Below are 15,594 nucleotides of genomic sequence, written 5' to 3' on the forward strand. Positions count from 1 at the left end.
TTAACTCGGGGGGGGGGGGGGTGCTTGCTAAATTTCTCACAGAAAACACCAATAAAACCCCTATACAAAAGTACATAAAAGTAAGCAAATTATATCAGCCAGTGTCACCAGTACTTTATCATATTCCAAAACATATCAGCCTAATTATCGTCTTTCTTTATAAGTTCTTTCTTTATAAAAAAAATAATAAATAAATTTGCCGATGTGAAAATTCCTCTTTCATCTGTTCTGTCACTTGTAACATACACCATGACTTCCGTATTATCAATTTAGCCCGAGGGCTGAAATTAGATATATTCATCTTTAAATAAATAGAACGTTTGTAAATGTTTAACAAAGTAAACAACGCTATATGATTGTCATTTTTATTTTTTAAATGGCTGAAGAGGGTCTAAATCAATGATTAATCTCGTTGCCAACATTGTAAAACGGAAAATTTAAGGGTGCGGGTTCTCCGGTTTGCATATCAATCGGGTCTATTGCGCCTGCGCAATGGCAGTCTACGATGGGGAGGTCGTTGGATTGTACTACTGAGAGAAGTTTGAAGTATTTATAACTGTATTTAGTTTTCGGAATTATATTCAAATGTGATTCAGTTTATATTGTTCGTATGAACGGAAATGGCTCTAATGTAATTTGGATATTAAGAAAAAACAAAGACTGTGGATATAACAGCCATCAGAATGACACAGGTGAAGCCGTCGTCGGAAGACTTACAGAGGTTGAGTCAACTTATAAGCCAATGGAACGTTGATCATTACGATTTATTTGAACTAAGTAAACCAAACGAGGTACACAAACTATTTATTTAATAATCTTTGATATTTTGGCGTTTCTATGTAAATCTAAATGCACAGGTTCAATGGCGATTGCATATTTTACAATATCATCATTATTTACCTGTGCAGAAAAGCTGGCCAGGTGACACAATTACGTGCGCGTCAACAACAAACCAATATGGCCGACCTTGAAATTAGACAGAAACCATAGAGCAGAAGTAAAATTATTTTAGGGGTTTTAGAATTTGATCGTTCATTGATGTTGAACCCTTTTTAAAACGGTCACAGCTACCTGTATAACACACCTTATTGATTAAAATACCAGCGTGACAGGTAAATAATGACCTCATGATGATCGGTTCAAGAGAATTCTTCTATGATTCACTTGTTGTGTGAAGATGGTGGCCTACATTGACAGTATTTTATGAACAGAAATATAATATCCATTTGACATATTTTGGTACATGATCATACACATAATATGTTATTTCTGGTTAATAAATACCATGGAATGCAAATAGTGTTAACTAGTTGCATATGTACCATAAACAATATGGTAATTGTGACATACCTTAAATAACATCAAGTTCATGAGATATGTCATATTAGTATAGTAAGCTGCAGTTTCAAATATATACATTGTACGTCTGTGCAATATATCTAAACCAGATTTTTAAGCTTATCCGATTAAGTACTTGTATATCATTGTAATAAGCTGTAATATAAAGGAAGATTTCTGAGAGTGTTTACCAAACTCTTAATAACTTTAATCCCAAACCTAGAAAATTTAATTTACAGGCAAGGGTGTGTATAGTTTAAGACCGTTATTATCTCTCACATAAGAGTGCATTGATAAAATTATAGGTATCGCTTAAACTCGATCTTTAGGCAAGGGATAAGTCTATACACTGGTACATGTACATTCTACCTTGCAATTAATACATGCAACAGTCCAATTAGTAAACATACATGTAATAACCCATGTTTTATAATAGTAATACACAATGTTTAAACTTGTGGATTGTAAAATGAGATATACTGTTTATCTTACATAAGTTATACAAATATCAAAACATTACATGTACTAAAGTATCCCAACATTTTACAGGTCTTAGTTTCTTCACTACTCTTTAAATATGCTGTAGTTATGGCGTATCAAATCATTAAATGTACTAAAGTATCCCCACAATTTACAGGTCTTATTTTCTTCACTACTCTTTAAATATGCTATTGTTACAGCCATAGGTGTACAGGCCAATTTTCCTTGGGGTTGGGGCTGTATAATTTTTGCCCCAAAAATACGTCGGCAGTGCCCCAGAAATTAACCCACATAAATTTACCAGTAACTGATCGATTGACAAGTAGTGCCTAGCGGATCAAATTTTCTGGAACTGCAGTTTGCGTTTGAGAAATAGACACCCTGGATCAAAATGTATACGCCTATGGTTATGACAGCAGCCTTGTACATGTACATTATATCCAGACATCTTTTCTACCCTTTCACAAATCATTGGCCAAGGGATGACCAATTATTCCTAACTTCCTGGACGGATCTAATTTAACAATGGTAAATTCATTTGTAAGTAAATTTGACATAGTTTTATCAAAATCAAAACATATGAAACAAATTTTTGATTTCCTGCCCAATCTTATTATAGTAACAGGTACATATACATGTATATCATTGTTTCATTCTATTTTTTTAAAAAAAAGATTGGTAAGCATAACATGTTTTCATTTTGCGGTACCAGCTGTACATGTACATAGGCCTACATGTACAAGTAATCTGCTGACAACAGCAGGTTACACAACTGAATATTTACCTTTACAATACATGTTTTTCAGTTAAATTCAAAGTCATACTGTACATGTTCTCATTTTAGGCTGTAACATACAATGTACTTGTACAATACATGTATAATTAATGATATTTAATTAAAGTCATTTCAGGCTGTAATGTACCATACTTGTACAATACATGTATAATTAATGATATTTAATTAAAGTCATTTCAGGCTGTAATGTACCATACTTGTACAAAACGTGTATATTTAATTGAAAAAGTCATACTGTACATGTCCTCATTTCAGGCTTTAGAGTTCCATGGAGTAGTACGATTTTTCTTCCAAGGTGGTGGTGCACATGTGGTAACAAAATGTATTCGTGTATCAAGTACAGCTACCACAAAAGAGGTGATAGATGTCTTGATAGAGAAATTCCGTCCCGATATGAGAATGTTGACACAAAATCGATATGCTTTATACGAAGTTCACGTAAATGGAGGTAAGTTCATTGTTGGATAATACTGTATTCTTCGGTGGATTAGACGTATGCATGCATACATGTAGGTAAGGCAAAGGCTGTGGGTTGGCAGAGATGTTCGAGGGAAAAATAAATCTGCATGGCTTAGGCGCACCATTCTAAGGCCATACATGTCCCAAATCCACCCATGATCTCCAGTAACTGGGTCAAACTCTTAACGTTAACCAGTATAATCATTACTGATATTTAGCTCTATCAAGCTTTATATATATTTTTTTTAATGACATACATGTATGAAGCTTTTTATATATTTTTTTCAATTGCATACTGTAAGCCTTTATATTAGTTATATTGAAACAGCATTAAGAAAGAATTTGATCCAATTTAAACATTAAACATTAATTCTTGTGCTGGTAGTCAAATTGTTGTAAAATAACAACCCTTTTCTCAAAAATTACCTAGATGTACATGTAGTGAGAAGAAAAAGTTCATGGTCTGTATACAATATTTCTGGAATACTTGAGTTCATAAGTGTAAACGAAACGTTTATAGACAATACATGGATTTCCTGATTACTCAGACTTCATTAATGAGAGATCATAAGTTGTCTGATGTGATTTCGAATAGAGGGTAGTGACTATTGTTGTTATATTTATATACCGGTAATTGGATGCTACAAGTGTAAAAAGTTGATGAACTAATTCACAAAGTGTACGACACCTCGTAAGACAAAAATTGCACTCCGAGTCAAGTTCATAGTCAATCACCTTCGTACTGAAAACATACATGTACAGTGTATACATGTATTTCTTACTCAAAATTCTTAGACATTTCGTAACCACCAAAAGACATTGAAAATTGAGAACACAACTGTTTGCAGTTGCACTGTGCACATATCTAAGATCGTTGTAGTTTAAAGAAGTATTAGTGATTTGACTATACATGTACATCGTATAACAACATGTTCATATTAGTTTGTATAATAACAAATTTGGAGACAAATCTGTTAGTCCGTCACTTACATGTATGTAGATGTTGATGTTTTAACATTTAGTTAATGATTTAAAGGAGTTTAATGAATGCCAGTTCAAAAGACCTTTCTCTAATTAATTAGATCAGTGATTGATTTTTGACTATCTAATATTCAAGCCTTTGTAACATATCAGAGCTTTATTATAATATCCAAAATTTTGATCTCCGATTTCAAAACACATGTTCTTCATGTACTTGAAGTTGAATGACCCTTTTCCAAATATATATATAATATATGGAGAACCAGAACCCCCCCCCCCCCCCCCACCTCCACCCTTCATAACATCCTGTTCATTATTTTATGCAATGTAACTGCTATTAAATGGGCTTTAATATCGAACAGTAGGCCTACAAATGTACTAAATGTACAAGTACATGTATGCAGACTATTGACAGATGAAATTATAATGAAGTAGTATGATTAGTATAAATGTTAATTCAGATTGGTGGTATGAGATGTCCATGGATTGATTACAAAATTGTTTCAGTATGACATACATGTAGATTCAGTACAATGTTTCTTGTACAATCCCCCAACCTCATTTGTTTTTAGCAAAATCCTAGCAACATGTACAATTACAGTTATGTAGATGTTTTTAGCTACACTACATGTTTTTTAATTTTTACATGCAGATGTTTTATAATATATTGTGTATTTTGAGTCTTCATTCATTGAAAATCTCATACATGTACAAAGACTTACATTGTATAGACAGTTTGGTCTGTCTGTACTCATAGGGGTGGAAACCCCTACATGATTAGGAGGGGCTGTATAAGTTTTGGGGGAGTTTATTGATAAATATTGAGTGAAAATAATACACCTACATGTATAAATGTACCTTTACCTGACAATACATGTAATCTCATCTAAGAACTCTTTTGATTAACCCCCACCCCACCACTCTCAACCTCCTGCTGACTATGCCCATGTCAGTATTTGTTCAAAATATTGTTGCATATTCATGGATTAAGGGAAAAATGGCTATAGTCATGTACGAGTGAATACTATATTATTACTCCGGAATATTATTTTTGTACCTGGTATTAATTTATTACCATAACAATGAAGAGAGGAAGTGATATGTCAATAGCAAAACAAGATTGTGTTTAGCTTAATATTATGATCTCTGTACCCTTTCATGGTAATTGAATTATTTACTAACGGAAGTTTATCTGCAATAAACAACCAGTTGAAATGTATTTTACATGAGTAGGCCTACAGTAATATAATGATATAGAAACCACATACTGATATACATGTATATGATACAGGCCTTTATATTTACATGCCCCCCCCCCCCAAAAAAAAAAAAAAATAACATGATGATTTGACATGTTCTAAAATGTGTGCATTTTTTTTTAAACATCCATTGATTTATACAGTGTACATGTAGTTCCTTTTTAGAACCAAACATCCCTATAATTTTTAAACAAACCATGTAGGTAATATCACTACATGTAGTTCTTAATAATCTTCAATTCTTTTTGGTTTAAAAGCTCACAGCATAAAAAAAACCAGCCCCCATTCTTTTACGCAAATCGAACACCAAAATGTGAAGTAATACAAGTACCTGTACATGTACATGTATCTTATTTACCGTATATGAGTCGTTTTGAAATGATCACCAAAACACTGTTCACCAATTTTGAGTCATTGACAAAAATGTATTTTGATGCTGAACGTTTTTTGTTGTTTTTTTTTTGTAGAGGAAAGACGGTTAATGGATGAAGAAAAGCCTCTATTTGTCCAGTTAAATTGGGGTAAAGATGTGCGTGAGGGGCGATTTCTATTAAAAAATGAAAATGAACCAACAATTCGGGTAAGAAAATGAATTTAACCCATTATCTTTGACATTTTCAGTTCAGTACATCTGGAAATTATGTTATGCCATTTGATGTGTTGGTATTCTTTCCAAAACACTTGACAGAATATTGGATAGTTGCTTGGGACTAGACTAAAACGTTCTAAGAGCCTTCCACACAGAAGTAAACAGTTTCATTCCCTTAAATATACCTGAGATTTCTCCTTTAAGAATTCACAAATGGGGTCATTTCAAGAAATGGTGTATATTTGGCCATATGCTGTATACAGTGTAAACACATTTCTTTGATTCGGTATATATATGGTACCATAGCAAGTACATATACATGTAGTTGCTTGTACAAATGTGCATGTAGCTTTATAGAATTAAATGTACAAACACATTAAGGTATGCATAAATGTTGATTTGACATTTCTTGAGATGAATTCCTCAGCTTGATATCTTCTATCTGTCTGAGATTGACATTTTGTGTTCCCATGAAAGGTCAAATTTTGAAAATTTATTTGATCAATTTTTGTTGAAGATGTGTGAATGTGTTCAGATTTCGTTAACCTGAACTAGTGTTTCTATTATTAGATAGTAACTGTTTATTTCTCCTACCTGAGTAGACTAGTTACATAGTTTAACACAGATTGTAAAAACTACATACTGTAACATTCCTCACTATGATTATAGGCATTTACTTCTATCCTTCTACTAAACAGCCTTGGTATTTTTTGTTCTTGAATTTTTTTAACATTAGAAATGTGTGAAGAAGGTTTTGAGTAGTGTAGTCTTATCATGACATTACTGTACATGCATATACATTCCTAAAGAATACCATCTTGCTGCATGTAGTACATGTACATGTATATACATGTAATTATCTGTTACACAAAGTACATGTACCGATAATGCTATTTACCTATTCATACATGTAGATATTTACAATGTCCTTCTACTTGTGAGGTTTTATATTCAATTAAGTTTCTTCTGCCTTCTTCATAATATATGTCTTACATGTATATACATATACATTTCTTCTGCCTTCTTCATAATATATGTCTTACATGTATATACATTAATTTTTGTGGTAAACCGAAAATGTACTTACATAAGTTTTAAATACTGACTAGATAGTGACTGAATCAATAAATATATTCTTACACTACAGAATTGTTCTTTTCTAAAATTTAATACATGTATGGTGTCTGAAATGTATACTTGCACTGTAGTCCTGATTGTACATTAAAATTATATTTACAACAGACATCAATGGTTATGTTTAAATCTTCATGTAGAATCTTCAACAGTACAAAAGAAGAAGATCGAATCCTTTAAAAAAAACTGCTCCATGTACATGACTACATGTACATAAGAATCAGAACAACAAAGATTTGAACGGTTACACTGAGCTTCCTTTAATTATGGTTCTTGACCAATCATCTACTGATGTTCTGATTATATTGGGGGAATGTAAATTGTAAAAAACATAAGACTGTTAACCTTTGTCAACTGTATTGTTTACGTGTATTATTGTTTGAGTGCATGTCATTTGCTAAAGAAATGTAGGCATGTATGCATACAGGGGTGCGAATTGAAGACTTTACACTGTACATGTATATTACAATATGGAGGGATGAAATGAAAGGAGTTGAAGATATTAATAGTTATTGAAGTTTACATGAATGATAATGAATAACTTTATTGCAAATACAACCTAACTTTAACAATACACATTGATATGTACATGTACATGTATCTGTATTGTATATACATGTATAAGTAAAGGTTATTTTATTTTCAAACAGTCATATTTACTTAGTCATGTATGGGTGGTACCACCTTAATGAACGATTCTTATACCAAACCTTGATCAATTATTTATACGAGCATTATGTGTATTAGGATTTATCTATATATAAACATGTAGGAAGGACCTGGGGGCCAATTGTACTTAATCAATGATGATTAAAAGTATGTCAAATATGAGTAGTTGTAATGCTTACTTAGAGCAATGAACCGTGTCCAACATTTCATCTAAAGTTTACGCTAAGCTGGATGATGTCATGGTTCAGTTAGTTCAGACTTTGTATACCATAATATTGATTATTTAAAGTTTGAGTTAAAGGGCAAAGTGATTTCCAAACTATTAAAGATAAATCAAATTGCCAACCATACTGATTTTGTGTGGGTAGATATCTATATAATATTCATTGCAAAAACTCTAAATTCTAATATATTTGGCAAATTTTCCAAGTTGTATGGATGGTGCTAGAGGTAGAAAATGTTCTCCATTTGTTTGAAGGCTAAAATTGGCTTGTGGGGGGGGGGGGATTTTTCCATCGTATATGTACATGTATGTGTATGTCTTTGATTTTGGTAATACATGTATATATTAATGCAAATTTTTACAAATATCAGAATTTTCACATACATATTTAGCCGTCACGGTGATAAAAGTTCAGACAGAATTGTAAATGTACATGTAGGTCTTGATTATGTTAAATTGTGCTTGAATTTCATCTTGATTTGTGTTACAGCAAGGGCAGGAAGTTGAAAGAGAACCCCAAGGATTTAAGAGAAATCTCTCTAAAAGGGAAAAGAAAGAATTGAAGAAAAAGCGGGAAAAAGAGAAAAAAGAAGCAAAAGCCACTGGAACTGGAGTGGCGGAAAAATTATACAATGATTTACCTGAAAATAGCTTTACCAGGAGTATTTCTAATCCCGAAGCTGTCATGCGTCGTCGACGACAACAGAAATTGGAAAAGAAGATGGAACAAATGCGAGCTGAGGAAGGAAGATCCGATGCTGTTGAAACAACATGTAAGTAGATTTACTTCGACCACTAAATCATAAAGTCTTAAAAAGGGTTACAGATTATTAGTATCCAGTTCCATTGCTACTAATTCCATACCATTACTTTTAAATTAAAAGTTTTATCTTCTTTAAATACAAATTAAATCTTTAACTTTGCGTTCTGTAGGTGAATATAAGATTATTTTGAACATGGTATTATTCAAAACTGATCATACGTACATGTACATGTATGTACATTTCTTTTTTCCTGGTGAGACTTATAATTTGTTCTAAGCTTTCATGTATGATGTTTATGCACTTGTAGCTGAGGTTGTTGAGGTGTAAAGCCATGTTCATTTAATTATTTTCATTTGCCAGTGGGTCTGACTGATGCTCTTTCAGTTGACCTAGATACACTTTAAACAAGTGTTGTTCCTCAATTGTGTAAGCTTATAATTGAAATTAATGAGATAAATGCTAAAGGGTTATGTTTATCTGAGAGGCTTAGATCAAGGTCTACAACATTATATTCTGTTATATTATAAATTCTATATGGAATATGATAACATTTCTAATCATCTACTGTCAGGTTTATTTCATCTGACAGATTTATTTATGACATATTTTCATCAACATTGTATTATACATGTAAAATCAAAAATAAACCTTTTAGCTTCATACTGAGAAGTCAGTGTATGGAGAATGAAGAGGTGTTTACATACCAGATAACAATGAATAGAATAAAATAGGATAGAAAATAAAACATAGTGGGGTTTACCACTCTATTTTCGGCACCGAATGGGCTAATGAAGATGGATAGTGTGCTATGAAGGAAATTTTACCTGGACATCAATGTTTCTGTCTATTCTTTTATCAAATTCTAACTACATTTGTATCAAGGGTTCTTTTACATGCATGCTGCTAACACCCACCTTGTACCACTGAAAAGGGGAAACTAGGCTAACACTTGGATTGAAGACACCTAAGTTCAGCTGGTTTAAAAACCCAGTCATCATTAAGTCAGCTCAAACGTCATGTGAACTCAAAGGTGTGGCAAATAAATCAGTTGGATTGCTCTTTACAAAACTGTCTTATCTTGGCTGTCTGTAAGTTATGCTCTTCTGGTCTAAAAAAAAAATGCAGGTGTTTTAACACTAGCTTATATATAGATCTCTGAATGCCATAACTATACTTGCCAATCAAAGAATTGTTGGGTAATATTCCCCAAAATTGTGCTTTTGCAGACAAGAGACAAAGATATTTGTTCATGCAAATGTATATGTACACTGTCCAGATAATTCAAATAAGCAGAGCCTTGGAACAGGGATTAGGGACCCTCCTTCATAATCATTAACATGGCAAGAAAAAACTAGGTCCTAAAAAGGAACAAGAAATTAGCACAGGTTACTCCCACATGTTAATTTACTGATTTATAAATTTCTATGGATTTTGTAGATATCTTTCTTCAAAATGCATACATGTACATCATTTAAAAAAACAACTCTCCTATCCGTTATAGAGAGTTTACTTAAATTTAGAATGGTGGAAATAGTTTGTATAGTTTATTACAAGTGAAAGTGCCGTACATGTATATAATTCTTAGAACACAAATGGCATAGTCACACAAATTTAAGTTAAACATTTGCCAAAACAGTGGTGATATATTTGTTGATGAAAGGAATTTGACAAGAATGTGTATGTGTACATTAGATGTATGATTTAGACTAACACAGACTGATTTGTGTACTGTATATACTACATGTAGCACCTGTAGACCGGAAACTTATTAATATATACATAAACAATCTTATAGATATAAACTATTATCATCAAATATATACTACCTGTTTCCCTTTTCCCTATCTCATGTTACGTCGTTTGATGTGATAAAAATAGATTTACATTTTTTGTAGTACATGTAGGATTGACGTTTAAATATTGATAGATTATGGGTAATAGATTTTAAAACTTAAGTAAATAATACTCATGATGTTATCACAGGGTGGGCAGTAAAATTTAGATCATATTACATTTAATAACAGGGAAAAAGAACCTGTAAAGATTTGACATTTAATTATAGATTTAAATACCTGCATTATTGCATATAATCAGAATTTGTTGATATCAATACAGCAGATCATTTTGTGTGTTGGGCTATAGGTGACAGATAAATCTGCATTTTAATTTGATTCAAATTAATTAACAGTCAACTCATCAGTCTTAATCGACTATCTAAAATCTAATCCAACCGACATGTACATGATGTAGGCTGTGTTAATATTGAGATTAGTATTTGAAGTTGACTATGAATGCAGGTACATGTACATGTACTTGGGGTTATTGGTAAGGGTACATGTAGAATCTTGGTTTGAAAGTCGAGGCAGAAACTTGTAGGAAACGCAGCGATCTTGCGACACATCCTTTTTTTAAATTATTACATCATCAAATAGATTAAACCATTCTGTGTAATTACTCAAAATCTGTTTGTGGTGACCCAATCGTTGATCCAAATCTATTAACTTCCAATAATTTTATGCGGTAAAAACAATATGAATGCAGCCCAAGTTTGTGGACTGTCAGGATATTCAGGAATGGTGACATGCTGTATAATTTGTGGAGATTCATTGACTTGTTATGTAGCCTACACGTGGTTAAATACTTATCTCACTAAACAGATTTGATTGATTGCATGTACATGTAGAAGTTAGAGATTTTAGGTTAGAGAGCATTTTGAAAATGTTTTGTCTACTTTATAACCTGCTAGCTGAAGTTACTTTCAAGTAAATGTTGTTAGAGTAAGTGATATTGGCTGACATTTGTGAACAAATGCTTTTTCGGTCTAAGAAAGTGTAAAAAAAATGTAATTATATGTACACCTATAGTGAGAGAAGTATGCAGTGTTTGTAAAGACATCTATTAGGTCCTGGCTTGAAAACCACGCCAATGTTAAGTGTAAATGTGACCTATATACAAAGTAGATAGATATTTTAAGAGTTAGTGTGTTTGTTAGGAGTGGATAGTGACAATTTCAATAGGTGTCCTATTATATTTTCCCCTCTTCTGCATGTAAATGAGTTTACTTTCCCTTACCACTTAGATATCTAAATGTGACCCTGAGTATTGTTCGAATTTCAATATTTTAAAGATCAAGTAAATGTGATGAAATAATATGAATATGTAAAATTAAAGATTTTGTAGAAGGATTGGAAAGAAAAACAGGGGTGGGGTGGGGGGGGCAGATAATGATAAGTCAAGTGCTGGTTTACAATGTATGTCGCCTATGATTTATAACCATCCCCAGGTTTTGTTTGGCTTATTTCTACAGTTACAACGTAGATTACAGGCTACATGTACCTTCAATTTTCTCATTTACAATTCTCTTTCCAGCTCACTTAAATAGCTCACATTCTTCTTCCCTGACCCTTAACACAATACTTTATCAGACTAATTGTTTTCATGAGATACAGCACCCATAATGTCACATCCAATAGATGGTATAAACACTCTCCTAATTGGCCCCAGTAGACTATGTAGGTGTACTGTTGACTGATATACGCTTGACTTAGAAACTATAAAAGTTTTCTAATTGGCTCAGATTTAAATCTTTAAACACATGTCCCCATCAGACAGAGAATTTCAACAACTCATGTTTGTCAACAAATACAAATGGCAAACAAATTAGATAAACAGACATGAATATCACCATAAAACTTGTAGAAATATTTACATTCTTTATTTGTTATGTGATGATATATATATTTACCCTTATTAGCTTGATTTTAAAATTATAGTCACTAAACTTTAATTCAGTTGTGTGTTACATGTACCGTTACTATTTTAAAAAAAATTTATGAAAAGCTTATTTATTTTTATATCAGAGTTTTGCGAAAGTATGTAGATTGATTTTACTTTGATCTTAAATAAATAAAATCCAATGAATTAAAAATACATAAATCTAAAAATCAACATCATTTATTTATTTATTTTCTATGAAATGATAATCTTATAAATATGTTATATTTTGAACTATTGAATTATACTTTAAAAGTTACTGTCCCAAATTTAAATGATCAGCTAAAGTCAAATGGTACGATGACTTGAAATACGATATTTCATCCCATCAAAACCGTCTGACCAAAGATCTTCATTCAACATAACAAAGAGTATTGGAATTTATGAAAATGACCGTTGTGGTGTGTTGGGACCAGTATGAAATGCTCTCAATGTTTATCTGCACATGTTGCTGATAAAATCCATCAGAACATTGTACTTTATGTGCCACCAATGTATACACAAGAACCCAAGATAAAGCTGACCCTTACTACTTCAGCTAGCATTATCTTGACCTTTCCTGATAGAAAACAGCGCCATCACTTGAACAATACAAACTAAAATCTACCCCCCTACCATACATGTAGCACTTAAAAAAGACAAATTGTTTGATAACCTGAGAAATTCCATTATAAAAAAAAATGTATTTACACTTGTGGAGGAACACCAAATGTATCATCCTTTGAAACTTAAGATATTTTGCATATGCTAATATTTTAGGTTTTTATTTTGATCGCACACATGTGTTTTATAAAAGAAATTTGCAATCCTGATATATCTCTAAGTATTATTTAAGAAAATAAACCAAATCACTATCATCATGTTTGTTAGCTTTCAAAATATAGTCTCCATCATGCTGTAGACATGTACAGTACATGTATATTAGCCAAAATTGTGTGTATACAAATTCCCTGGGTAGAGATTCACAGCACCAGTCTTGTTTTATAGCTGAAAGCATTTTATTGAAATACCATATTTAAAGTCAGATTTTACAAGGAGATTGGAAAGAAATATAAATGTACATAATAACTAAATGTCAAATATGTATACTGAAAAATATGAAAATTCAAAAAATTCTAAGCTGATAAAGTAAGTGTGTAACCCATGTACTATATATATGATACCAGTATTTAAAGTATGTTATTCATATACATGAATCAGGTAATAAGTGTACCTATTTGTCAACATAGTAATAATTTATCTACATGTAGTGTATGTAATGTAGGGTGTTAATCTATCAGTTAGCTTTACCTGTTATACTAATAACACCATCTAGTACCTCATCACATCTAAAACCTGTAAAATCGTTCTCACAGTCGCTGCACTAAATGTACATATTTGATAAGAGTTAAGTTGCCGCAAAACACACTTAAAATACATGTAGGTTTTTTATTCGGCATGTTTCTTTCTAATATAAAAAAGCTTTTGTTTTACTTAATTGTTTTTCATAAGTTGATTTCAAATTTACATATCTTGTTTGTTATTGTATTCTTAATAAGAATTGATCATGCTTTGTATTTGTGTTTAAGCCTTAAAGTAAGTTTAATAAGCACACTATGACTGCTATTCTAAACCAGGTGTATGTCTGGATGCCAGTTTGTAGGTCTGTTTTCTGGTTATTGTCTTCTTTACTACACACAAGGCACCCTTAAAGTTTATTGTATATAAAAAATGGACGATGTATACTTTAGATCGATTAAAAAAACAAGATGGATAGTACACACTTTATTCACAGAATGGTAGAAACATTACCATATGTAAAACGTGTATAGAGTGTGAGGTCTTAGTCTAATCTGAACAGTAGATAAACAATAAATATTGTTATATAGATACTAAGTGATGGGGTATACATGTATTGAATACTGTACCTGTATAGTAAGTCAATGATTGGATTATTGCCAGCCCCTTGTCTTAATGTATATAATACCATTGATAACAATAACACTGTGTTATCATGTTGAAGTCTACCAGACATTTGTTTTTCTTGTCTTTTTCGAGTAAGATTATATCTATGTTACAACTTTTGACCTTAGTAATAAAAAAACAGTATGGGCCTGTCTTGAACATTCCATTAGACACTATTTTTATGTCATTGTCAAATTCATGGGTACTATTTAGTTACATATCAATGCATCTGAACAGCATAGTCTATTCAATATGCATAATATAAATACAATAATACATGTACATGTACATATTTTATTATGTGATATATTATTATAATACAATGAATGGATTATATGCAGGTTTTGTCAGAATTACATACAAGTGTTACCATATATCTAACCAACATTAACATTTCCTCCAACAACTTATTTATCTACACCTTTTAATTTGTTCATATTACCAAATAAAGTTCAACAAATCATTAAACTGTCACCTGCTTGTTGATTTGTGTTAGATGTCTGAACAGATTCATCGATGTACGGATGCCAATGTGGAGATTGAAATATTCCACAAATTATTCATAATTTTAATCTGAACCTATCTGTTCACATTTAGTTTTTGGGTTAACTCCAATACTATTGGTTGAACTATTTGCTTTTGAATATGTACATTACAGCCGACCAAAGTGAATGTCTGTTTACTTCATTTATTACCATGAAATTCCCTGTTAGAAAAAAAAACAGATTATAACATTTTATAAGATACATGTGCATGTAAATGCTTAAAATGTTTACTAGATATTTTGTTGATATTTTTTTCAGGTGGTACTTTGAAGATCTATGGAGAATCTGTACGACCCGATGTTCCGTATAAAACACTATTATTGTCAACAGGAGATACCTGCTCTATGGTTGTTAAGGAAGCTCTTGAGAAATACAGTTTACCTAATGAAGATCCTGAACTGTATTGTCTCTATCAGGTAAACAACTAAATAACCATCAAAGTATAGACTTTATTGACAGTTAATGATTTAGTGACAAGCCCTGTTGGGAAAGGTTAAATATGAAAGAGAATTTATTTGTTCCTCAAACTACTTGAGCATATTAAAGAAAATATTTATTTACCAATTTTCACCTACCTGGTACTTAAATTGTTGGTAAGTATTGTATATAATACAAACAATCAATATCTTAAAGTCTTAC

At 31.7% G+C, this 15,594-nt stretch overlaps 1 protein-coding gene across 2 annotated transcripts in view; it reads left to right on the forward strand.

Moving 5' to 3' along the window:
* Positions 1-500: 500 nt before the first annotated feature.
* Positions 501-15,594, forward strand: part of LOC126809537 (afadin) — a 36,693-nt gene continuing 21,599 nt past the window's right edge. For both annotated transcript variants that reach the window (XM_050534164.2, XM_050534165.2), the window contains exons 1-5: positions 501-791; positions 2,870-3,062; positions 5,781-5,893; positions 8,419-8,701; positions 15,214-15,371. In XM_050534164.2, the coding sequence (XP_050390121.1) occupies positions 684-791; positions 2,870-3,062; positions 5,781-5,893; positions 8,419-8,701; positions 15,214-15,371 (855 nt within the window). In that variant the 5' untranslated portion in view covers positions 501-683. The remainder of the gene's footprint in view (positions 792-2,869; positions 3,063-5,780; positions 5,894-8,418; positions 8,702-15,213; positions 15,372-15,594) is intronic.

Source organism: Patella vulgata, chromosome 2 (assembly GCF_932274485.2).
Source record: "Patella vulgata chromosome 2, xgPatVulg1.2, whole genome shotgun sequence".
Taxonomy (NCBI): Eukaryota; Metazoa; Mollusca; class Gastropoda; family Patellidae; genus Patella; species Patella vulgata.